The sequence below is a fragment of the Strongylocentrotus purpuratus genome, unplaced genomic scaffold, assembly GCF_000002235.5.
Source record: "Strongylocentrotus purpuratus isolate Spur 01 unplaced genomic scaffold, Spur_5.0 spur5_scaffold_8, whole genome shotgun sequence".
Taxonomy (NCBI): Eukaryota; Metazoa; Echinodermata; class Echinoidea; order Camarodonta; family Strongylocentrotidae; genus Strongylocentrotus; species Strongylocentrotus purpuratus.
The window spans coordinates 31,437,455-31,462,937 of record NW_022145614.1 but is presented as its reverse complement, the minus strand read 5'-3'; the positions used below and the strand labels follow the sequence as shown (position 1 = coordinate 31,462,937).

At 38.0% G+C, this 25,483-nt stretch overlaps 1 protein-coding gene across 3 annotated transcripts in view; it reads left to right on the top strand.

Moving 5' to 3' along the window:
- LOC100887952 (serine/arginine repetitive matrix protein 2) overlaps positions 1-24,520 on the top strand; it is a 64,704-nt gene extending 40,184 nt beyond the window's left edge. For 2 of the 3 annotated variants that reach the window (XM_030975386.1, XM_030975387.1), the window contains 16 exons: positions 700-728; positions 1,222-1,295; positions 1,929-2,090; positions 4,296-4,339; positions 5,121-5,246; positions 6,325-6,573; positions 6,984-7,202; positions 8,209-8,339; positions 9,161-9,527; positions 9,800-9,959; positions 11,744-11,902; positions 12,578-12,727; positions 18,990-19,186; positions 19,538-19,621; positions 20,383-20,473; positions 21,413-24,520. In XM_030975386.1, the coding sequence (XP_030831246.1) occupies positions 700-728; positions 1,222-1,295; positions 1,929-2,090; positions 4,296-4,339; positions 5,121-5,246; positions 6,325-6,573; positions 6,984-7,202; positions 8,209-8,339; positions 9,161-9,527; positions 9,800-9,959; positions 11,744-11,902; positions 12,578-12,727; positions 18,990-19,186; positions 19,538-19,621; positions 20,383-20,473; positions 21,413-21,519 (2,349 nt within the window). In that variant the 3' untranslated portion in view covers positions 21,520-24,520. The remainder of the gene's footprint in view (positions 1-699; positions 729-1,221; positions 1,296-1,928; positions 2,091-4,295; positions 4,340-5,120; positions 5,247-6,324; positions 6,574-6,983; positions 7,203-8,208; positions 8,340-9,160; positions 9,528-9,799; positions 9,960-11,743; positions 11,903-12,577; positions 12,728-18,989; positions 19,187-19,537; positions 19,622-20,382; positions 20,474-21,412) is intronic. The other variant, XM_030975388.1, reaches the window with a different exon arrangement.
- The last annotated feature ends 963 nt before the right edge of the window (positions 24,521-25,483 follow it).

Here is a 25,483-nt window from a genome sequence, read left to right as displayed (position 1 = left end):
ATGAAATTAGTTTCCTTGATTGGACTGGAGTTAACCTCAAATTCATTAAAAATGTCAGTGTAAACAAATATATTATGTCTACAACATACTAGCTGTTAAGTCATTGTTGTTTTAGACTTTGTACTACCCGGTACGTCAGTGTTTAATTTATTGCAGTGTTTCCAAAGATTTGACCTCTTGACTTTTCTTGTTAAAACGTCTATGCTATCTGTTATGAGGCAACTACTGTGTATAATCTCCTAAGTAGTTTTAGTAATATTTGTGCTTAAAGTTGTCAAGAAATACTGTGTTATTCTAGACATTTTCATAGAGTTATATATTCTGCTGCTAGTCTTGTCTTGGTATTGGTTGGGTTATGTATGCACATTTTAAAACACTCTTTCAGTGTTTTATTACAGAGGTTTCAACCACTTAGACTTCTCTTTATTACCCATTATTTTGGATACACAACGGCCTGTCTTTCTTCTAGAGATTCATACCTGGTTTATGTCGCTTTATGAATTGCATTGTAACATAACATAGAAGAATGGTTGAATCAAGTAAACCGTTCTGAAGAGAAATATAATTGAAATTTTCTCTCATAAATTTGAATTTTCATAACTGTTTGAAAACCTGGTAATTTTACAAGGGTTTTATGACAAAAATTGATATTTTTTTTTTCTCTCTCTCTCTCTCTCTCTCTCTCTCTTTACACTGCAGCAAACTAAAGCAGCTGAAAGATATATAAGGTAAGCTTAATTTTTCAAATAAGTTTATTCTTTGCATTTAATTTAGTTTGATTTTAGTGACTTGTTCCAGATAATGACCTTTGTAGCAGCTCATTTGCATATATGGTAAACTGTCTTATAATGTAGTCTACAAACTACAGTGTACAATGTCACGAGTAATATCCTTTCACTTTCAATGGTTTTAAAGTCTACCATGATATAAAGTTGGTTTTAAAGAAAGGAGGAAATTAATAAAAGGATCAGTGAGAATTTAAATTGTACCAATCACCAAAACATGTTTTGTTCTAGGTGTATAAAAAGGTATCATTCTATTCTTCTACTATAAAAGACATCTTTTCATTACTATCATTACTTAAATAAAAGATATAGTTTCACTATTATAATTACTGAAATAAAAGAAATAATTTCATTATTGTAATTATGTTAGAGGTTCTTTCCATTGGTTCTATTATGAGTTTACAAATGTTTATGTGTTTTATTTTCTGTTTGATAGGAAACTTCAGTTTCATCTTGCCAAGGTAGAGGAACTCCAGGAGTTATATGAGAAAGAACTAAAAGTCAGGGAAGGTAAACATGAGAAAACATTTACACTTTATTAAAATATCTTATTATTTCAGGTATCATCATGTTTTAATATGTGCAACAGCAATTGATAAAATAATTATCATTGTTTTACAAAATATAAGTATAATAGCAAACCTGAAACATGTGAAAGATACATGGAAACAAAATAAGCAATTGAATAAAAAATGCTTTATATTTATTGAATGGAAATGTTCAGAAAACGGCTAACAGTAATTTATATAAAATCAGTTGTTTTGGTGCATTATTTACATGTACTTAAGTTCAGCAAAATATTTGGCAAATCCTATTGATAAATCTGATAGTAATAAAATAATGTATAAAACAGAACTTACAGTCTTGCAATGTAACATATTTTTTGGTAAGGTTTCAATGGTCAGGGCCTCATATTACACAAAGCTTTAATAGCAAGTTTTAAGTATGATTGCATTTTGCGATTGATTGCGCAAAGTCTATCAAAGCAAGTCAGTCACAAATATCAATCGTACGATCAATTGCTCAGCATTATATTACAGGGCCGAGAATGGCAATCATCGATTGTGTTACTATAATTAGTTTTATGTCACTGATTCATGTAGTAACATTAAATTCTTTCTACATTTCTTTCTACATTCACAGGTGCAGTCAACATGGTGAAGGCATACCACGATGCTAATTCACCTAAAGCTAAGGAGCCTGTGAGCGAGGCTAAGGTTGGAGTGCGAGACTGCACACAAGCTTTATGTCATATGGAGGCTGAATTGGAGGCTAATCTTGGTGCCTTTGTACTGAAGATTGAAGGTGAGATTGGATGTCATCAAAGATGGGAGAAGGAATCTGATTTTGCTTTCATTGCTATTTCGAATGAGGAGCTAAGGTGTTTGTTGATGAGTTGATAAATCCTCCTTATCCTGAGTCATTATGAGTTCCTGGATTGGAAAGCTCAGAGAACATCACCATGCCCGATCTCAAACAGAAATAATTGATTACCATACATCTTTCTAAGAGTTTTGAGAATCTCATAATAAACATTAATCCTTTTTTCAATGGTTATCTTTTCTTTACAATTCTGATAAAGTAAATTTGTATATAATGCTTCTTAAATGTGTAGGAAATGCTTGCTCTGTAGTTGAGACCTCAGGGGGGCCATTATGCCCCCCCCCCCATAAATTTGTAAAACCTAAAAAATGCCCAGTCTTTTTATGTATAAACCACAAGAATCATCTAGTATATATGCGTGTGTAGAAATACAAGACCAGGCCTTAAATTAATCGACGGCCATCGACGGCCAGGCCGTCGATGCCCCTATGACTGGCCGCGGTGCCCTTCCAAAAAAAGATAAATTCACGGCCAAAAAGGCCGTGCCCTTTTTTTCAAACTGGCCGACGTGCCTTTTTTCCAACTGGACGTGCCCTTTTTTTTTTTAATTTGCGCACATAAAACCACCAATTGCGCTTAAAACTAGACGGCAAGGCGCAAGTGTTTTCCGTGAAAATGCGCCCATAAATTATTAGAACAGAAAAAATACACGAATCACGAACAGTTTGCCGCCCACGAGCTCTCTTCTAGCTTCGTATTTAGCGCAAGTGCCGTGAAAATGCGCCCTTTGTTATTATATAGGCAATGCGCTAGCGCACGTACGTTCATGTGATCGCATGATATGCATATGGTGCATGTTGTTAACGCACGCACGTACGTACAAATCAAAGGCCAGGATCAAGAAAACAAATCGTCAAATGGAGAAATAAACAAGCATTCAAATAGTCATTAGAGATCTGTCGAGGTTTGTTTGTAGGTCTAGTTTATTATTTTATCTCAAATAGAATTTAGAATTATCTTATTAATAAGTTAAGAACACCTACGATGTTCTCGATCGTAATTACTCTCATTTTGCCACCAGCCGACCTCGCTTCAAAAAGCTACCCCGCCAGCCTCCCAAGACGAACGTTTCGAGTCCCGGTAAAATTACGCGCTGCGAGTCTCCGAGGGTGCATCGGTTTCGCTGGCAAACTTCCAGCCCGACAGCTTCCCACCAAAAGTGGCGAGAGTGTGTGTGCGAGGAACGATTTTGGTTTCGTGAATGCACGTTACGCAACTGAGCTGAGCGTGTCACTTTCAGCTGTCGAATGTCTATAAGGACATTTTTACATCTTATTTCATTAGTTAGGCCTATCTAGACCTTTCTATACAACAGTTAAAAAGACAATTTCTTCAAATTTGCTCCTACTACCGAGAGAGTGGCGGAAGGTTTGTGTGTGAGGTGCGATTTTGATTTGGGATACCGGCCCGGCCCGGTAAACTTGCCAAGTCCTTCTGACTTTCGATGTTTGTGAAATTGACAATTTATTTATTCATTTGCTCATCAATATTTTTAGTTACTTTAGAATACTGTTTAATGTGCAAGTTTAATGTTCTTAATCAATCTTTCCTGTTCATATTGTTAAGATTAAAAAGTTATTAAATTGATCGTTCGATCTATTCACATTATGAAATTAACAACTCTCTTTGAACTTATGATTAGATAAGGGGCCTATCTGTTTTTGGAAAATTGCCCCTTGCTCTGGTAAATTCCTGTGGCAAAGGGCGACTTAAAAAAAAAATTGCCCCTTGCTCCTGGCTGCTAAATCTAAGGCTTGCGGGCCGCCGCCTTGTTTGTATGTACCGTAGACCTCTATACATTCTGTGAAGAAGCTGGTGCTAAAAGTCGTGGGAAATTGATCCCACACAAGTTTCATAAAATACACATGACATCTAACAAAAGTAGAATCAATTTTTTTGGCCTCATACTCGATGCCCTTTTTGTAAAATATTTTGGCCTCGATGCCCTTTTTGTAAAAATATTTTGGCCTTGGTGCCCTTAAAAATATGAGGTACTCGAGGCCAAACTGGCCTTGCCCTAAAAATGACGAAATTTAAGGCCTGCAAGACATAATTTAAAGTAAAATAGTTTATCCTGAAAGTTGTAAAATGAATGTATGTGAAAGTCTTGTTGTGTTTTGATTGTAGGTATCGCTGGGTTTGCTCGAGTCACAAGAGGAGATGTCTTTGAGGTGAGTTTATTATCATCTTTGGTAGCTTGACAAAGAAAAAATATCAGTTAGTGCTGTAGCCAAACCGCCGAACGGAACAGAGTTTCCCCGAACACGGCACTCCCAAACCGAAAGGATCATAATTGTTAAGTTTGGCAATTTAGTAAAATGATTAGACGTGTTATGTGATGTACAGTTTGATCATTGGATACTAAAAAGAACTTGTAGACAAAGTGTAACATCAATATTGATTGTTGTTAGATCAAGAAGTAATTTGTTATGAACCAGCAACACCTTTGTTTCATTTTTGTTTCAAATTTCTTCAGGACATCCAGACATAGTTACAATTGTTGTTTGATAAAGAAAGGTTTTGTCATGTAAATTGACTCTTCCACGTTTCATTTTCAATTTCCAATTATTCAGGACGTTAATTTCAGAAAGCTATCACCACATATGGTGACACCCCTCTTCATTTGCATTCTAAAATTTTGCAAGACGAACCGATGTAGTTAGAAAAAGAATAGTTTCATCATGAAAATCGGCTCATCTTTGATTCATCTGCATTTCGAAATTCATCAAGACAGCCCGATGAAGATATATGCTTGTATTTGGATAAGGAAACATTTTCTTATGAAAATTAGCTCACCTCTTATTTATTTGCGTTTCTAAATGTAGACCTAGTAAAAATTATCGTTAGTAAAACAAGGGTTATAATTTTGTCATGTTCATTCATTAAAATCTTAATTTCATTGAAATGATAATCTAATCATCTTTTTTTAATATGATGTGCTTATTCCCTTAGATAACTTTCAAGTATGGCTTTCAGAAGTTCAAGACGAAGTGTAAGGTTGAGAAGGATCTAAGTCAGACGTGGGAAGGTGATGAGATTGTTCTTTATCCCATGGTGGGAGACTTCCTCACAATCAAGGTAATTAGCACTCTTCAATTACATTCTCATCTCATTCAAGGGATAAACAGTAATTGAAATTATTTAGCCGCTAGAGGGCGTTATAGAGGGCGACATATAAAGTTATAAGCAGAGCCATCTATACTCAGAGTTTGGCCGAACCGGTTCGAGTTGGACACAATATGGCGACTACTGCTTTGTTAGGCAAGCACAAAACAAAAAAATATACGTAAATATATAAGTAAAACCAAGTTGGCCAAACTCTGTGTATAGATGGCTCTGGTTATCAGATGCTTTCTTTTGATTGGTTGTCATGCGCTATGGATTCACTGGTAATATCATGTGGTTTTGTTGTGCGCCACCATTTTTTCCCCATTTGATATCTCTAGCTGTTCACAGTTATCAATATTTTGATAGATTTCTCCTCTTTTTCTCCTCCGACCACCACATCGCTGCAACAAAACTTCAAGAAAACACCTTTGTACGATTCAAATCAACCGTTACGTCACCTTTAGTTTTAGACCCATTCAATTTTAGTAAGGCAAATCAACTTATTATTAGGGAATACCATACAGAAGCATTACACTGGAAGTCGACGTCACTACCGAATATATTACAGCTATTGTCGATCATTGGAATTAAGTCTTTAAAAAGATTTTGGTTGTGTGTCTGTAAAGTAACACTAGAAGGAGATTTTGGTAGAGTAAGTTTGTATAGTAGCTGCACTATATCATTTAATCTTTTCATCGTTATCTTATCATAATTAGATATATTTAGCAATTCAAAGATTTTACATTTTACAGTGGAATGATTACTGAATAATGCAAAGGAAGTTAATGAAATAAAATATGGACCATAAACATCCTGAAGTAATGAGTAGGAGGAAACTCCTGTGTAGTGATCCACCTGCACACCTAGAATAAGGTATACCGGGAGGAGAGACCTGAGGGTTATAGTGATTTAGCTCACTTTTTGCCTCCCAGGCACAGGTGTTGCCAAATATTAATAATAATAATAAATCAAGTCATAACAAAAGGTCCACGAAGTGTGTATCAAAGAAAGCATGATATCATTGTGTTGTACGACCTTTAACCCACAGGTCACAGAGATCAGAGGTATTGCTAGATCCAACGTTACCATCGGCAACCTGGAGTTTGATACGTCAGATTTCTACGGAGCTGAACCGCAGAACTTGACGATTGATGTGAATGAGACCGGTACAATCAAACTGAACATCATTGTAACATGGAGTCCATTCCACGTAGATGAAGATGACCTCAAACAGCTCAATAAGAACTCATATCATCGGAGAGAAAGAACCCTCACTGATTCCATGATCAATGTACATGTAAGGATCATTATTCATTGTCTATGACAACCCCATTACTCTAGCAAAATATCAAAGGGGAAATCAACCCTGATAATTAGCTGGTATTGATTTAGCAAAAAAAACAGAGAAACACATAAGTGAAAGTTTGAGCAATATCTGATTGAAAGTAGGAAAGTTATTACATTTCATAGTTGTCATCGGTGAAACACAAATTGGCAACACTGTATACAAGTATATTGCAAGGTCCTCTCCAATTTTCTCTGCACTGGAATTTCATGAACTTTCATTTTTTTTTTACTATGGGTCTTTTGTTGAAGTGTTTGTATTGATTACAAATTGATGGTTATTGCGACAATGATGTAGACGATATTAATGGATTGAAATGAGGATGCATGGATCAATTTCGTCTTGTTTATTTTTTTCTTTAGCAAAAGAGATTAAGTACAGCATCTACATCCTCCTCATCTGACACCCCTCACTCACCGATGCGTCCTAAACCCAAGCCTGCAGAGTTCTCGTCGTCACCTACCCTAACACTAGAGGAAGCGTTACACAACGTGGTGCGCTTACTAGAGATCTTAACGGGGCAGTATAGTGAACTGAGACCGTTAGAACAACAGATCACACATCTAGACTCATTCCTCAGGGTAAGCACATCCACAGAATAAATGTAGGGCTGTCATAGTCGAGTGGTTTGAACACTTGCCCGAGGATGTGAAGGTCATGGGTTCAATCCCGTTGCTGGATAAGTCTCCTTTGGCAAAACATTTGTCTACATTTGCCACTCTCCACCCAAGTGTGAAATGGGTACCCGATAGGATGAGAATGTTAATATGGTTAGATTGGCAAGTGTGCGCTTGGGAAATGATGCCTGGCCGGAATACTCTCCAGGAAGCGGAGCATTTGTACTATCAAGTGCAGATTAGCAATTGAATCCAATGACTTGGGTAATAATAATTCAAATGCAAAGCACTTAAAAACATAATATTAAGTGCTATACAAAAGTGAATTTTATCATAATTTTAAAATATTTGATCTTGCTGTCTGTTACCCCTCGAGGAGCATTGTTATATCATCGTCACTCAATTTTGGGGAGGGCAATATAATCCCCCCCCCCCCCCTAAGTAGGATAGATAAAGCAACTGAATATGACGTTACCTTTTGAAAATTATATGAACATTTCTTGAACTGTTTATGGAATTGTTTCCATTGTTTTTTCATCAATTGCGCATTGTGTACAGTACATGCATGCTTGATGTAAACAACCTATTCAGTGGGTTCGAGAGTATGCAAATCTAAACTTTTAAATACACAACATATCAATTTTGTAAATAAATTTTTATGAAACTTAAAGCTGTAGCTCCTAGGAAGAAAAACATAATTTTCCTTCAGATATCTCAAATTTCAAAGGTCAGAGTAGGGTTATTAGAGGTATTGAGGCATATTGAGTTGATAATACCAACCTTTTATGAACAATAAAAATATATTTTTCATCCTAAAACACAAACTCTGGGCACATGTTAGAAAATGCATGCTCTTTAACTTGTGATTGTATTATACTATTTTCCCTTTGTTTCACCTGTTATCTTTTGTCTGCTACTGTTTATTCACCAAGAGACATAACACCTGTATGTTCGTATGGTTTGTTTGTAGAAGAATCTTGATAAGAAGCGTCGTGAGTCAACCATCAGTCTTTCAGTCAAGAATGCTTTGGATAGTTTTGACTTTCTGAACGAGATAGACGAAGGTCTAAGTGAAACAACTGATTCCGCTAGTATGGAAGAGTGAGTATAGATGTATATAATGTCATTTTAGGCCATTGCCCTTCTGCCCGGGTTTGCATTTTATTGCAGGTACTTGAAAACTGAATTTCACACCGATATATTGCCATTCAGAACTGTTAAGGCTATTGTTTCTATAGTATTACTTCATGTCATTTATTTCCTGTATTTTTATTCAAAATCTATACATTTGACCTGAAATTGAAGGAAATCATTTAGAATGACAGCGACGTGTCTTTTCATCACTCTTAATTTTTGAGGCTTTAGAAGAGAAAGCAAGCTTTGCATTAGTCGAGTGTGTAACTAGACACAAGTCCTAAATACAAGTCTCTATTAAAAGGTACAGTACAATTATGTGATGCTACCTCTCACCAGACAAAATGGCTGTTAGTAGATCTAATATGTAAGAGATAGTAACTGATGTTCATAAATCCACAAAATGATGCCTTTGGGAAAAATTTAAAAAATCATGTGGAGCATCCCCGCCCCTTTTTTTTTTTTAGGCCGCTTGTTGTTGTTTTTTTCTTCTTCAGAGTTTAAAAAAAAAAAAATAATAATCATTTTGGCCTCATTTTCTATTGCATCTTTCCCAAACGAACCCCATATGTCAATTCCTGAGTCCAAGTGGTGGCCATTTTGAACAAGAAAAAAAAGAAGAAAAGAAGGGCCTCCCCCTTCCTTTATTTCCCAAAATGGCAGGATGCTAAACATGTTTTGTTTTTTATTTGGCCTTATGTAGCTAAGCAAAATGAAATGGCTAGAAAAGACGCGTACAGAATGTATTTCTAACACCTCTATGTTGATTGCATTTCTCCTACTTCCAGGACGAATCATAAGAATGCTTATGACAGTGTGGATAGTGTAGGGGTATCTTCAGATCGTCTGAGTGATTCTACATGTATAGAAGAGGACCTCTCTCCTCAGGTGGAGCTACGTAGCATCAGATCATCACCATCCAACAACACATCCGTCAAGAGAAGTAGTCGGTTTCTGGATCTTAGCGAGAAGCGGGAGAGTCGTATGCTGGAGCTGAATGAACAGCGAGGGAACCGTCTTCTTGAGTCTCCTGCCGATAGTTCGTTTGGGAGTATGAAACGTCTTCCTGGGTCGGAAGAGAATCTGACTACCGGAAGTGAATCCATTGATGTGACGCTAACTCATCATCTCATGTTTACAGAATACCTGCTCAGTGTAAGTAGCTCACATAAATACTGGGCATGCGTCAAAACGGTTCCCCGACCGATCTCCTCTCTGCTGCCATCTGCGGTCTACTGCAGGACAATTTTTATATAAAAATAATGCTCATCGGAACTTGATTTGTAACCCCTCAAATATCGTTAATTCTGAAAGATATTATGAATATCTACCATATCTACTCAGAAGATATAATGCAGACTGTGCCTGAAAGTTAAAAGGACTTTCGTTATCCATATAATAATAATAAATTTCTTTTCTCTTTGCAGCATCTTGGTGCGTTTGGACCCCTCAAACTGAAGGAGACAATAGCTCTGAACAAGCTCCAGCAGCAAGCAGTCATCATTGAGCAGTTGATTGTGCTAGCCGTTAGTGGTATCCATGTCAGCTCAGCCGATGAAGGTAGTACACATCGGTTACTAGGGCCGGGTGAGCAAGGAACTAAACATGGTCATTCACATATCAACTCATCGATTGCATTTTTTGTTCCCATACTTAAAAACTCAAAACGATCCATTGCAATTATTTACTGGTATTAATTCTGATCTACTATGCTTATTCACCTTGATCACAATGCCCTCCAAATGCTCTCCAAATTGAAATAAGACCTATCATATGTAGGTCTTGTACGTTTTGTCATATTATATTCATCCCCATGTATAACATGACAAGAAAGGCTTTTGATCTCAGACATTTTTTAATTAATATGTGTTACTTTATTTTACTGCTGTCGCATTCTATATGCATGTATATTTCTATGAACTGTGCTTCACCTGCTATCATTGAACCACACTGCTATCCCTCTCTCTTTCTCTCTCTCCTTCGCCTATCTATATCTCCCTCACCCCTCTCTCCCCCTCTCTCTCTCTCTCTCTCTCTCTCTCTCTCTCTTTCTCTATCTCTCTCTCTCTCTCTCTCTTTCTTTCTCTCTCTACTTCTCTCTCTCTTTCTTTCTCTCTCTACTTCTCTCTCTCTCTCTCTTTCTCTCTCTTTGTTGCTATGTAAGTGTGTCTGCTCTCTCTCTCTCTCTCTCTATCTTCAGGTGATTAATATCTTAATTCTCTGTCAAACATATCTTTACCAATCTGTCTGTTACAAACTCTGTATATGTCTGTTCATTTACAGTGCGTTCCCTAAAAGACAGAAACACCAAAACACTTTTATTGTGAACAAACTATGATCAGTATGAATCTAATTTTTATATGCTTTCAAATGAGACATTGATCACCGAGCAACATTTTTTTGAAAATGGCATGTCAAAATCCATTTGTGCCAGATTTTGGTATAAGTGGAAAACTAGTTATCTAATAGTTTGTTCACAATAATCGTTTGTTTTCAAACAAAATTATGGGAAGCATTGTATGTCTGTCTGTCTGTCTGTTTGTCTGTTTTCTGTATGTGTGATCCTGCTTTCTTTTCATGTTCTATACCTCAGCTTTAGAGATACCATACTGAACTAACTTGAGAGAAATGATGAAGTGAATGACCTTGTGAATGACCTTGTAAAGCTTGATCTCACCCAGCTCATTGACCTACACTTAGCTCTTAAGTTAAACTTTTAAAACACCATATACATTTCGCTTGTTTATCTCACTGTAATAACACCTTATAACTTCAAATCTATATATTTATCTGTTAAATCATAAGTTAAACAAGAAATTACTTGATAATGTGATGCAGGAAAAAGACACTAAACACAGGCTGAGTCTATATTTTGATCTTTTTCATTTTCCAACATCATAATATATGCGAATGAAAACCCTGGCCAGACAGTCTCTTGGACGAGCTGAAACAATACAAAACACTATCTGTTGAGCTGTTAATCACTCTTAATATTCATGAATCAAAAGATGACATGTAGTCTGCAAGAACATGTAAGAGTGATGGCTATGCAGAGCATACAATACTAGCAAAATAGGCTGGACAGTCCCATTTCACTGGGGGTGTGGTTTTGGGATTTACCATGAGGTAACAAAGCTACTGCCCTGTTAGGAAGCATCAAGATGTATTTTGTTCTGATACTAATGAGATGAACTTGAATACTGGGTAACCTTTCTTGGAGAGTCTTCCAGGTATTCTAAAGGGGCAAAGTCAAATATTAAAAAATGAAACTTCATCTTAAAGGATTCATTTAGATTTTGTTGATTCATGTTTTTGCATTGTTTAAAAAGCAGATTTTAGAAGTTTTAATGTTCTAATCATTGCTACTTTAGTTCTTCCGGAATTGAAGCTGAATCTGCCGCTCTTGGAATTCTGGGAGCAGTGCAGAGAGAAGGAGGCCCTCTATGTCAATGCTGATTCATTCCTTCTTCAGCTTGATGTGAAGTTTGGAGCCAAACTACGCACAAATCATCCAGAGATAGCTGATGATGGTAAGCCCGCTCGTTATGTAGCATGAAAAATTAGCTGATCACAGTTATCTAATGTCTGTGCCACCTTGTTAATGAAAGTGGTGTAGCCGAAATGAACATGGCATTCACGAATCGATTGGATATAATTGTCTAATTAGGCACTTTGGCAATGAAAAGACCTGTGCGCTTTGTAGAGTTTTGTTACTTGGTTCTAAAAATGTGTATAAGACTAGCGTTTGTCATACAAATTGGCAAAACCTGTTTCATTTTTATTTAAAAATTCTTCAGGGACAGCTAGACAGATTTATGATTTTCTTTAGATGAAGAATGTTTTGTCATGTAAAATGACTGAATCCTGTTTCATTTCCAGTTTCAAATTATTGTGACGCCCTTCCGTTTCATTTGCGTTTTAAAGTTTTACATAACAGCCTGATGTGGTTATAATGATCTTTTGATAAAGGAAGGGTTTTTAAAAATTCTGTTTCTAAAGTCCTCAAGACTGCCTGCTGTAATCATTGTTTAGATATCATGAGATACTCACCAATTAAAAACTTCTCATTCCCCTGTCTTGATTATGGTTGTCTTGGAAACACCAACGCTTCATTGATGGTTGAACAGATCCTGCTATTGAGCATTGTGCGTAGATTGCTTATCAAACATTGTGCTATCTATAATGATGATATGTTTTTGTTTCAGTCTTCCATAGTGTGTGCAATCGGATCATAGAGCGTCCCGCAGACCTGATGAGTCCTAAGACTATTATAACACTATTCCAATATGTCTCCTACTTCACGCAAGAAAACAGACGACATCCAGAGAAATGTCTGAATGACATCACTAATGAATGTAAGTACACCCTGTATGTTACATTGTACCATTCTGATTGAAAAAATATTTGTGTACAGCTAGAATGTTTAAAAATCAACTTTAAAAAACTGTACCTGGCTTTCTATTAGCTAGCAGAGTAGGAGTGTGAAGAGAATAAAGAATGACATATAATCGTGCACACGGAACCAAAGTCGGACTTGTGAGGGGGCACCATTCTATACAAGTGCTTCCAGACTAATACTATTTATGTCAGAGATATACAGTCACACCTGCTTTAGTGACCACCTGTCTACAAAGACCACTGTCATGATGTTCGATTAGACATGATATTGATATCGATGTAAACAATGTGATCGAGAGATAATGTAATGCATTGCATGTTGCAAGGTCAAGAGGTCAAATACGGCATGTTACATGTTCGTCAAGCCGGAGCGGAAAGGATACATTAAAGACTATGAGACTCGTAATACTTGTGTTGAATTCCATTTATTCTATATCCTGGTTAGGATATGACATTGGCGACGAGGATGGAAGTCATATAGGACAATTGTAGATCTGTTTGAGAAGGAAAATGGCGTTTGGAGGTGCAGATATCAAGGGACTTGGTCAGTTTGATCCGACCGGAGACGCCAGTGTTGTGAGTGAAAGATGGCAGCGCTGGTATGAGGAGTTTGATGCGTACGCAGATAGCCTCGGTGTGTTTGTCGACGGGGCAGAGCCGGCGCAGTTGACTCGACGTAGAGCCTTGATGATGTACTCGGCTGGAGCGGCTGTGCGGGAAGTTTTCAAGACCCTTGAGGATACTGGCACCAAGGCAGATTATGACAAGGCTGTGAACGCTTTGGAGAAGCATTTTGTTGTGCAGTCAAATTCTACCTTTCAGCGTCATGTTTTCAGACAGATTACTCAGCAGGCGGATGAGACTGTGTCGCAGATGGTGACACGGCTTAAGAAGGCAGCAGAAGGCTGTGCTTTCAGAGATGATTTGGAGAACCAGATTCGTGATCAGGTCGTTCAAGGGTTGCGGTCATCTAGACTGCGAAGGAAACTTTTGGAAAAGGGTACTGCACTCACCCTAACTGCAACCTTGGCGATAGCAGCGTCACTTGAGGCCGTGGAGGCCATGGATTCTCAATTCAGAAAACTGTCATCGGTGGAAGAGTTTCCTAGCTCTAGTTCCCAGGTCCGTCAGGTCAGTAATGAAACCCGTGAATGCTTTAATTGTGGGAGAACTGGGCACAGTTATAAGGACTCGACATGTCCAGCCAAGGGACGGATATGCCACACATGTGGGAAAAAGGGACACTTCGCCACAAAGTGCAGAGATGGTTCAGGGAAGAAGGAGCAGACAAGTGGACCAAGCTTTAAACCTAGAGGAAAATGGGGACAGAAAAGGCAAGGTCACAAAGTGCGACAAGTGGATGAATGCACATGTCACTGTCAGAATAAGCAAGGTGATGAACAGAACCATAGTGATGATAGTGAGAGAGGATATGCATTCGCTATTGATACTGACAAGTGTGAAAAGGTGCCTGTTGTGATTGGAGGAGTACCAGTTGATATCATAGTAGATTCTGGAAGCACTGCGAATATCATTGACAGAGCATTATGGGAGTTCCTGAAGACAGAGAAAATTACATGCTCATCCCGAAGGTGTAACAAAAAGCTCTATCCGTATACTTCTGTAGAGCCACTTCAGACCATTGGATGTTTTAAAGCTGTGGTCAAGGCAGGTGAGAGAAGTGTAGAAGCTGAATTTGTTGTCATTGCAGAGAAAGGCGAACCACTGATGAGTAGAAAAACGGCATTAGCCCTTGGTGTGCTACGGATCGGGATTGATGTGAACTCTGTGAAATCATATGTAGATATGAGAGAAGAATTCAAGCCAGTATTCCAAGGCGTTGGAATACTGCGTGATCGACAAATCAAGCTGAAAGTTGATCCCGAGATTAGACCTGTAGCCCAGCCAGTTCGAAGAACACCATTCGGTTTGAGAGACAGAGTGAAGGAGAAGATCCAGGAACTAGTCGAGCAAGACATTATAGAGCCTGTGGAAGAACCTACACCGTGGGTTAGTCCTGTAGTCATAGTACCCAAGCCTAATGGAGATATCCGGATATGCATTGACATGAGGCGGGTCAATGAAGCCATTGTGAGGGAGAGACATCCGATACCGACAGTGGATGAAATACTCCAAGAGTTGTCAACAAGCAAGGTGTTCTCAAAAATTGATCTAAAATGGGGATATCATCAGTTGGAGTTAGATCCTGAATCCCGAAAGTTGACCACGTTTGTAACACATTGCGGACTATACCGTTACAAGAGATTGTTATTCGGTGTGAATGCAGCACCTGAGATCTATCAGCACGAGATCCACAAAGTGCTTCAAGGACTACCTGGTGTTGCAAACATTTCTGATGACATCATCATTCATGGTGCCACGCAGGAAGAGCATGATGAGAGGCTTCGACAGACCTTGACACGATTGAAAGATGCAGGATTAACGGCCAATGCAGAAAAGTGCCTGTTTGGTGTGTCCGAGTTAGTATTCATGGGACACAAGTTGACAAAGGACGGCATCAACCCCACCAAGGCCAAGATTGAGGCTGTAGCAAACGCATGTGAGCCAAAGAATGCAAGTGAAGTACGAAGTTTCCTGGGCCTAGTGAACTTTTGTGCAAGGTTCATCCCAAACTTGGCAACGGTGGCGGAACCTCTTCGGAGGCTGACTAAGAAGGATCAGAAATTTGAGTTTGGCATGGAACAGAAGCAGGCTTTTCAAACACTGAAGGACAGTTTGAGTAGTGCCCATACTTTGGGTTACTTTGATCTAAAGGCCCCCACGCAAGTTATTGCAGATGCCAGTCCTGTGGGACTTGGAGCTGTGTTAGTGCAGAAGCAAGATGGTGAATACAGAATTATAGCCTATGCAAGCCGTTCTTTGACAGCAGTTGAGCAAAGGTATTCACAAACAGAGAGGGAGGCGTTGGGACTCGTATGGGCGTGTGAACACTTTCACGCGTATTTGTACTGGAACGAGTTTGAATTATTGACGGATCATAAGCCACTAGAAGCAATCTACTCACCCAGATCCAAACCATGTGCACGTATTGAACGATGGATGCTTCGACTTCAGCAGTACAGATACAGAGTAGTGTACATAGCTGGGAAGACGAACATCGCGGATTCGCTATCTAGGATGCTGGATGTGGATAAACTGAGAAGCTCTACATTGGAGGATGAAGCAGAGTCATTTGTTAGATTTGTTGCCACACACTCTACCCCGAGGGCAATGAGGACAAGAGAGATTGAGGAAGAATCTGACAAAGATCCAGAGTTGTTAGATTTGAGGGAAAGAATCCAGAAGGGCGATTGGAATACATGTCCATACAAGGTGTATTCAGCCATCAGGGACGAGCTGTGCATCATTGGGAGATGCGTACTGAGAGGGAGTCGACTTGTAATACCAACTCAGTTGAGACCAAGGATGATAGCGTTGGCTCATGAAGGTCATTTGGGAATTGTTGGCACGAAGCAAAATCTCCGATCGAAAGTGTGGTGGCCCGGCATGGAGAAGGAAGTTGAACGCTATGTAAAATCTTGTCATGGGTGCCAGATTGTAAGCAGACCCAGTCCACCTGAGCCAATACGAAGTACGCTCTTACCAGCTGGTCCATGGGAGGATGTCGCAGTAGATTTTTTGGGACCACTACCATCTGGTGAATCAATTCTAGTGATCATTGACTATTACAGTAGATATTACGAATATATTGTGATGCGATCTACAACAGCAGAGAAGACGGTGGCAGCTCTAGCAGGGATCTTTGCAAGACATGGTTTGCCACTAACGCTGTATTCTGACAATGGGCCTCAATTTATCTCGCAAGTCTTTGCAGACTATATGAGGCTGACAGGTGTACACCACCATAGGGTTACACCTAAGTGGCCTCAGGCAAATGGTGAGGTTGAGCGACAGAACCAATCCCTCGAGAAGAGAATGAGAATTGCTCATTCAGAAGGCAAAGACTGGAAGGAGGCGCTGTTGTCATATGTTGCAGCATACAGAGCTACACCACATAGCACAACAGGTAAAAGCCCAGCTGAGCTACTCTTCGGACGGAAGATCAGGACAAAGTTACCTGTTATCAGTGAATCTCTAAATGACCAAGAGATCAGAGACCAGGACGCTGAGAGCAAAGGTGCATCAAAACTGTATGCAGACTCTAAGAGGGGTGCCAAACCATCTGATGTGGTGCCAGGAGATGAAGTTCTGGTGAGGAGGGAAGTGTCTAGCAAAATGGACACACCATTTCTACCACAACCATACACAGTTGTATCCAGAGAGGGCAACAAGCTGACCATTTGCTCACCAGAAGGTGTGATGTATGCTAGGAACACATCACATGTGAAGAAGTATCATCGACAGGGTATTCCGTCTGACATAGGAATACTGCAGCCGGAAGCTGAGACTACAGAGGCCCAGGTTCCACTCTACCATGGTGTTGGTGCTGAATTGATAACACCGCAGTCTGATGTCGAGACTACTAGTGATCAGAGCCAACATGAGGGGACTGAGCGTCAGATGGGAGTTCCGAAGACCGTACCATCACCGACCCGGACATCAATTTGGAGCAGACCAAAACGCCATCGTTTGAGGCCCAAGCGATTTTCTGATTATTTGTTGGAATGACGATTCCGTGGAAACAGCCATCTAGTATTGTGACGCGACGTGTTCAACCAGTAAAAGTGACACAACAAAGTTTTTCAGTCATTTTAATGTTTGAGTGTTAAAATGTTTCACAAAGAGTTCAAGTGCTATTTTAGCAAGTACATAGGGTGTATGCCTGTACGCTGCCCTATATTTAATGGAATGTTCACTACATTAGGGTGTATGCCTGTACGCTGCCCTATAGTCAATGAAAAGTTCAGTAACCGGGTGTATGCTTGTACGCTGCCCTATTTGAAGAAGAAAAAAAAGTTTTGGGTGAATGCTTGTACGCTGCCCTATTTGAAGAAAAAAAAAGTAGTTTTGGGTGAATGCTTGTACGCTGCCCTGAGTTAAAGTGATTAATTAGTGAAATTTAAACCAAAAAAAATGAGAGAAGAAAAGGGTGCAAGCTAGTGCCAAGAGAAACGTGGGGATTCATCTCAAAGCAAACTCTCAAGTTGTTAGCTGACTTTGAAGCTCAAGTGAAAGACTAGCAGCTGAAGAAAGAACATTATAAGATTAATTATAATGAGAACTCTAAAATGTCTCATGACAGATCTGATCAACATCCAACCCAGAGATGAATATTGAGAACTCTAATGCATGCGTCTTATGAAAGACTCATATTATAAACAAACAGAGACTTTATAGTTAAAGCAGTTTGATATGTCAGTCAAGTAGTTAAATGAAGTGAGTTGATCATACACTGCATATATTGTAATGTCAAGTTGTTTGAAGATTCATTTCACGATGTGTATGATGAGAAATGTATAAGTTCTGAATTGGGAGTTCATTGTTTTAAAAACAAAAAACAATGTGTGTTTGGTTGAAGTTCAAGTTCAATAGTTCGAAGTCAAGTAATACACGAGTCGTTATTAGTATGAAAACAAACAAACGATATTTGGATATCGATTTGGTCAATGGAAAAGTCACATACATGTATTATATTGATACAAACAGTTCAAAACTTATTGCATATGCTAAAACAAGTTTTGAAATCAGGGTTCATGTTTATTCATTGAAGTAAAATGGAAAAGATGTCTTTTAATCTGATAAGGGAGGGATGTCATGATGTTCGATTAGACATGATATTGATATCGATGTAAACAATGTGATCGAGAGATAATGTAATGCATTGCATGTTGCAAGGTCAAGAGGTCAAATACGGCATGTTACATGTTCGTCAAGCCGGAGCGGAAAGGATACATTAAAGACTATGAGACTCGTAATACTTGTGTTGAATTCCATTTATTCTATATCCTGGTTAGGATATGACAACCACATTTTGTGTTTCCCTTGAAAATGGTTTCCCATTGAAACATGTACTAAAGGAACCTGTCTGCAAAGACCACTTTTTTATTTCCCTTGGGAGGTTGCTATAGACAGGTTAGACTGTAGTATAATATAAACTTCTTTTTTTTCCCCATTTGAGCATCATGTAATACTACTCTTTACATGTTGTTACTTAATGTGCATATTAGGATGTGACTTTCCTATACAAATGACCTCCATTTTAATGTCCTATCTGGATGTTAGCCAACACTCATCCTAACTCTATGATTGATCTTACAGTTGAGTTAACAGCAAGCTTAGAGCCTGGTAGACCTGAGCTTCTTAGGACCCTCAAGAGGATACCTAAAGGCTTTCTATTACCGGCTGGTAACCTCAGAGCGCTTGGTTTGTTACTACTCGAGGACAGCGCTACCGTGCAGGCAGCAGTACGCATGTATCTAGAGTCCATCGCTAAGGAGGATGACATCAGACAAAAGGTATTTATTTCATTTATTATCTCAAATACCTGGATTCACAAAAGTGGTCTGACCTAAAAAAAAAAACATGGTTTTAAAAAACAATTGACTATGGGTATCCGAATGGGGAAATTAAAAAATAACATAAAGTCAACGATGGGCAAACCATTGAATACAACTTTTATATTTGCCTTTATTGTTAACAACAAGGAACATTATATGTATATATATTTTAAAGCCTTTTTATGCCTAGGCCACCAGGGCTCTTCAAGCTGAATTTGATGTTTAGTCAGTTTTGTGTGTATATGCAGGGTAATTTGTTTTGGTTATCATGAACTAACACTATCAAGTTGACTCTGTATTGTTTGACAGGCTGTGACAGTGTACCTAGAATGCCTAGAGGAAAGAGATCTATCGCTACGTCAGGCAGGGTGTGCAGCTCTAGCCGCTATGCAGGTGAGCTCTTTTCCCATCTCTCTAACTTCCCCCCCCCCCCTGCATTCCCCTCCCACTCTGTCTTTCCCCTCTCACTTTCCCTCTCACTTTCCCTATATCTCTCTCTCTCTCCTCTTCCCAGGATCCCCATCTCTCTCCTCCTTCCTGTCCGCCTTTTTCTCCCTCTCCTCCTTTCTTCCCAACTCTATCTCACCCTCTGCCCCCTTATTTCCCCTCTCTCCCCTCTCTGCCCCTCCCCTCTCTTATCCCCTTTCTTCCTTTCTGTGTAATCTTTTTGATAAATTTATTTTATTTTTGTAGAATATAATATTATGCAGCTCAAGAACTGACATTGGTATTTTACTAAGTAAAACCTTATTAAAAGAGAGAAATGTTTTTATCTCTCTATTTCTGTCATCATAAAAGAGACATACTGGCCGTTAGGTGATTTAACATACAATGTTGGTATTTGTGTCATTTATTTTGGCTAAAATCCTGACCTATCACCGAACATGAAATTACAACTAATTCATTTGTTGCTATAGGGTTGTGCTAAAAAAAAATTGTTTTTATAAATAAGTTCTGGTTTGCTGTGATACTTTCTATCAAATGTTGTGTGCTAATTGAAGTTCAACGGTCAAACATGACAAAGTTTTACATTCGTGACTACAATACAGTGTATACCCCTAGAGATGAAGAAATATTGATATCATCTTTGGTATTGGTGTTGGTTGGTGATAATCTTGTTAACTTTTAAACAATTTTTAATATTTTCTTGGCAGGCATCGGAGTCATTTGAACAGCTGGTGTATTTAGTACGATGTGATATAGATGATGTGAAGACAACAGCCAAAGAAGCTCTAATGGCATTTGGTGAGTCATTTCTTGAATTATTCAATTGACTTATAGCTTGGTTAGACCAATTTAAACTTGTATTAGAAACTTGTATAAGAAACTTGGTATAAAGAATCATTGTACAGCGAAGGGAGTGTACCGACTAGAAAACAACATCATGTTTACGAACTAATTTTGAAGAGATCAGTTGACAGCTGGCACATCATCAGAGTGTACTCACGATGAGCCCCACCCAGTGACTTATCTTGAGGGGTCCCCTCCCATTTGATCTTTATTTTTAAAATTCTGAATTTTCATTTTCCCTAAAGAAAATGTTCAATCATTCATGCATCCCTTTATGAAACAAATCTATTCCGTCATCAATAAATAAGAAAAATGAAGTTTATGAATTTTCTGTACAGAACAAATTGGAGAGGACCTCGCAAGATATGTCACAGTACTGTCAATTTGTGTTTCACTGATGGCAACTTCAAAAATTCATAACTTGCCTACACTATGAACATGACTGACAAAGAAAGCGGACAAAATATACAGTTCCTCAGGTAGACAAAGGAACATCCCTTCGCTGCTATTATGTAAAAATGTGTAGAACAGGTGTCACATGCATATTCACCTTTTTACATAATAGCAGTGAAGGGATGTTCCTTTGTCTACCTGAGGAACTGTATATTTTGTCCGCTTTCTTTGTCCGCCATGTTCATAGTGCTACCGGTACTTTTAATATGATACTGCTCAAACTGCACTAATATGTTTCTCCCGTTTCTCTGCTTTTATTAATACCAGTTAGTTATCAGGGTGGTCTTTCATTCAATTAGTTTAGCCATTACAAAATTCCTGTTCTGAAAAGGGATAAACGAACCACATGGGACTGGTTCAATCAGTTTTGATAGGATCTAAGAGTGTGTAATAAAGGTAAGGGATCATTATCAACTCTCCATACTTATTTATTTTTTGTAGGTGAGGAAGGGAGGCTGGCTTATGAACAAGTTTCTTACTCTCCATACGTAGCCTATGAACAGCAGTATACACCCAATGGTGCTCCACTGATGACAACTGAATTATAGCACCGGTATACACTCAACAGTGCTCTGCTAGAGACTACAGCATTGTAGCACTGGTGTACTCTCAACACTGCTCTGCAAAAGACTACAGCATTACAGCGCCAGTTAACACTCACTCAACAGTGTCATGCTAAAGAGTACACCATTGTAACACGGCTATACACCCAACAGTGCTTTGCTAAAGACTACAGCATTATCACACCAGTAACAGTGCTTCACAAATGACTATGGCGTTAAAGCACTGGTAAACACTCAAACAGTGCACCTCAAATGTCTGTGGCATTATAGCACCAGTATTCACTCAGCAGTGAACCAGAATTAACAGTATTATTTTAGCGCTTAGCTTAAAGTCTTCATGCTGAGTGTTTAACAGATGTCTTTATGTATACAATGACTTCAAAAGGCTTTTATTCCTGATTGTTCAAGGCGACCAGTCAGTGAAAAAGAGTTTTGTTTCATTTGTTTAGGGTTTCATACTGGTATAGAATATCAAATGGAAATATTACTTCTCTGTTGAAACATCACTATACGTATGGGAACTTCAAATTGGATGAAAGGGTTATGTCACTGTGGTGTAGTGCCAGACAACTTTCTCTTTCAGTCCAACATACAAAATGATTCAAATGTCAATTATACAACATATATGGCTTATGAGGGTTGTCTGTCTTTAGATGACTTATAATATTATGCAATCCATACTATGTTTTAAGTAGTGCTACAAGGGAGAAGGCACTTAAAAGAAAAACAGAAATTAATGCTAATTTTGGACAAGACAAACGGGAGAGTTGTCCTTGTCTACATCACAATCCACTTACCAAATTGCCAGTTTGTAGATGCAATATGCACATGGGCGGATATAGGTCATTTATATCAAAATTGTAAAGCCCACAGAGATGAATACTGGGTATGTGATCATGAAAATAAATTACTTATGTACATTTATGCTCTGACGATTCATCTTATGAAACTCACGGTGAAAGTATTCTTCTCAAGAGGGCAAACAAAAGGGGCCTATGAAGCACATCCATCACTTTGGCAGTGATGGTTCTAAAATGCTCAAAGTGGAACTACTCCATGTGTAAAAGATCTGTGGATATTTAGGGTCATTTGTACCACGTGCTAAACAAGAAAGGGTCTAATTCTCTCAATAAATGATGTAGACAGTTTACAGGAGAATAAATGTTTTATTAATAGCCTGTTACGTGATCATGCACTGGTGATGAAAAGAAGAAGTACGCGAGTATGTGTAATACTAAAAGAAATCATGCTTGTTGTAAGAAATGCAATGTGCACAAATCATGTGTTTTGATCAATGTATGTGTACACAATCACAGTTTTTTTTCTACATGTCGTTCAAATGTGGTGCTAACAATCTACTATCCAAATAATCTCATGACATTAAAACTCTGTGACAGTGGATGTGATGTTAAGCAAGGTTGTGAAGTGGCAACAGCCTAGATTTTATATGTGAGACGGGTATGAAGAAAAAAATGTTCCGTAGAGTCATATTACTGTATAGAAATAATGTGGAAGGCATATAAACATACTGCAATCATTGCAATGTGTATGTTTCCAGCTCGTCTTCAACACCTGGGGGGTGTTTCACAAAGCCTTTTTTCAATGACAAATGAAAAAAATCAGTGACAAATCTGCTGATAACCAATCAGAAGCAAGGATTTCAGTTATAACACAAAGTGTCATTTGTCACTGATGACAAGTTTTGTGAAACGCTCCCTGGGGTGGTATTCTGAGATTCTTTTTATCTCAGTGAAATACGGCCTCTGGAATTGCATTTCAAGAGAAACGGGTGTAATAAAATTTTGGATTGTTTATTACTTTAAAACAAGTTTGGGTCAGCAAAATATAAGCAAACAGGGTGATCAGCTTGATTTTCCATATCTTTCTTTGCTATTCAATTACTTGTCTGTTTTTTTCAATTTATAGTTTTACAATTTTACAAGTCATTGAGCAGATAAGATATGATTGTGATATTGAGCAGGCAATGTAAGTGTGGTTTTCAACCTTACACTGTCACAATGTGGTTTGAATCTTATTGGTTGAGAACTCAAGGTGACCTTCAAGTAAACTCAAGGTGACTTTCGAATAACCACCATGTTATGCAGTCTTCTGAATCACCAATTAGGTGAATGCAATGTAATGTAGTGAAGAAAAACAACATGAATTGTAAATATGAATGTTCTTCTTATCAAACTATTATCAAGCTCTCGTAGCTTTAAAGAATCCTTGCCATCGAGTTGTTCCTGTTATCTTTATGGCAATGTACACACAGCATATACATTGTATGTTTATTTATTAAGTTGTTTCCTTGTGTACCTAATAAGATGCTATATAATGATGCATATGATGTATCTTTGGACAAGTTGAATTATTTTTATGAAAGAAATGATTTGTGAATATTGATCAATGATTCAGAAATTAAGAAGATATTTTATGATGATGAAAAGATTGGCACTCTGTGTAATTTGTATATAGGCAATGCAAAATGGATTCCAAACGTCATGCATCACTAGTCAATGAGCAATCCTATGTGGTGTGTATAACATTAAGCAAGTACCATCCTATCATTGGAGTACCGTTGTAGTTAAAATAAATTGCAATTTTCACCTTCTAGTTACAGAACACCCCTTTTTATTAGTAACTGAACTGCCCCAAGCCATCTCTAAATTGTCATATACATTAGCAACAAAAGTAGAGGGTTTATATGGCTTTGAAATGTCTTTCGGAATTCCCCATTCTTGTACAATATTAAATATACTTCTTACTTTAGAAAGTCTCTGAGCAATTAATCAGGTTGAACTTGAAATATTAATGAGTTTCACATAGCTTTACATGTAACAGGAAATATCTTGGATCTGAATGAGATAATGCTGTGAGAAAGATGTTCATCTCTCTCTCTCTCTCTCTCTCTCTCTCTTTCTTCAGAAATTGCAAAATATCAAATCTTTCTATAATCTTAAATGTATCATAATAAACTCAAGCCAAGTGATTTCATTGAATTGTTTCATCTTTGAAACCCTGGACTTTCTATCTGATAAACAATACTTTCTCCTGTATAGGCATACATTGTCTTTTTTCAATGAAATCAAACATTAATTACTTTGTATAGAGCCCAATGGGCCATGATAAATACATTCCCACTTTGTTTTTCTTGCTTGCTCAATGAAGTAATGGCTATTTGATACGTTCTGTTAAATTCCTGATTAGACGTGCTGATTTTTACAAAGACTGAAGAAAGGTATGCGTTGGGGCAGTCGGATAGCCAATGATCATGTTTGTATTTTAGAGTTTTACAGGATCTGTCATTCAATTTTAAATATTGATATTTATCCCAAGTCATTGAAAGGTAGTGTTGGCTGTTTACTCATATCACATTTTACAATAACTGTTGTCAACGACAACGGTATCCAAGAGCAAAACAATCTGTTAAAGAATAAGTCTCCAAATGTAAAAGGGGAAATTTTTAACTGAACACATGTAAACTATTCTTACTGCGGATAGATAATCCAGGAGCTATTCTTGTTTTGAATTCTTTAAGAAACAGGGATTATATTATGAAACATAAATATCCTTAATGCTAAATATATTACTCATTGCGGATGTAGTATCAAAAATAATATCGCTAGTGATATTCGTTTGTCTCGCAATGTGGTCAATAAGGAATCTAAAAGATCATGATGTTTCGTGCACTATCTGCAACACTTCGTCATGTGATAAAAACTAATGTAAGCAAGGGTCTTTTATACTTTACGGGAGGACCAGCGGAGCGGTCTATAATTCGAGTTTTTATCACATGACGAAGTGTTGCAGATAGTGCACGAAACATCATGACCTTTTAGATTCCTTATTGACCACATTGCGAGACAAACGAATATCACTAGCGATATTATTTTTGATAAATATCCTTTATCTGATGAACATGATGGTAGCTTGTGTGCTATTGATATCA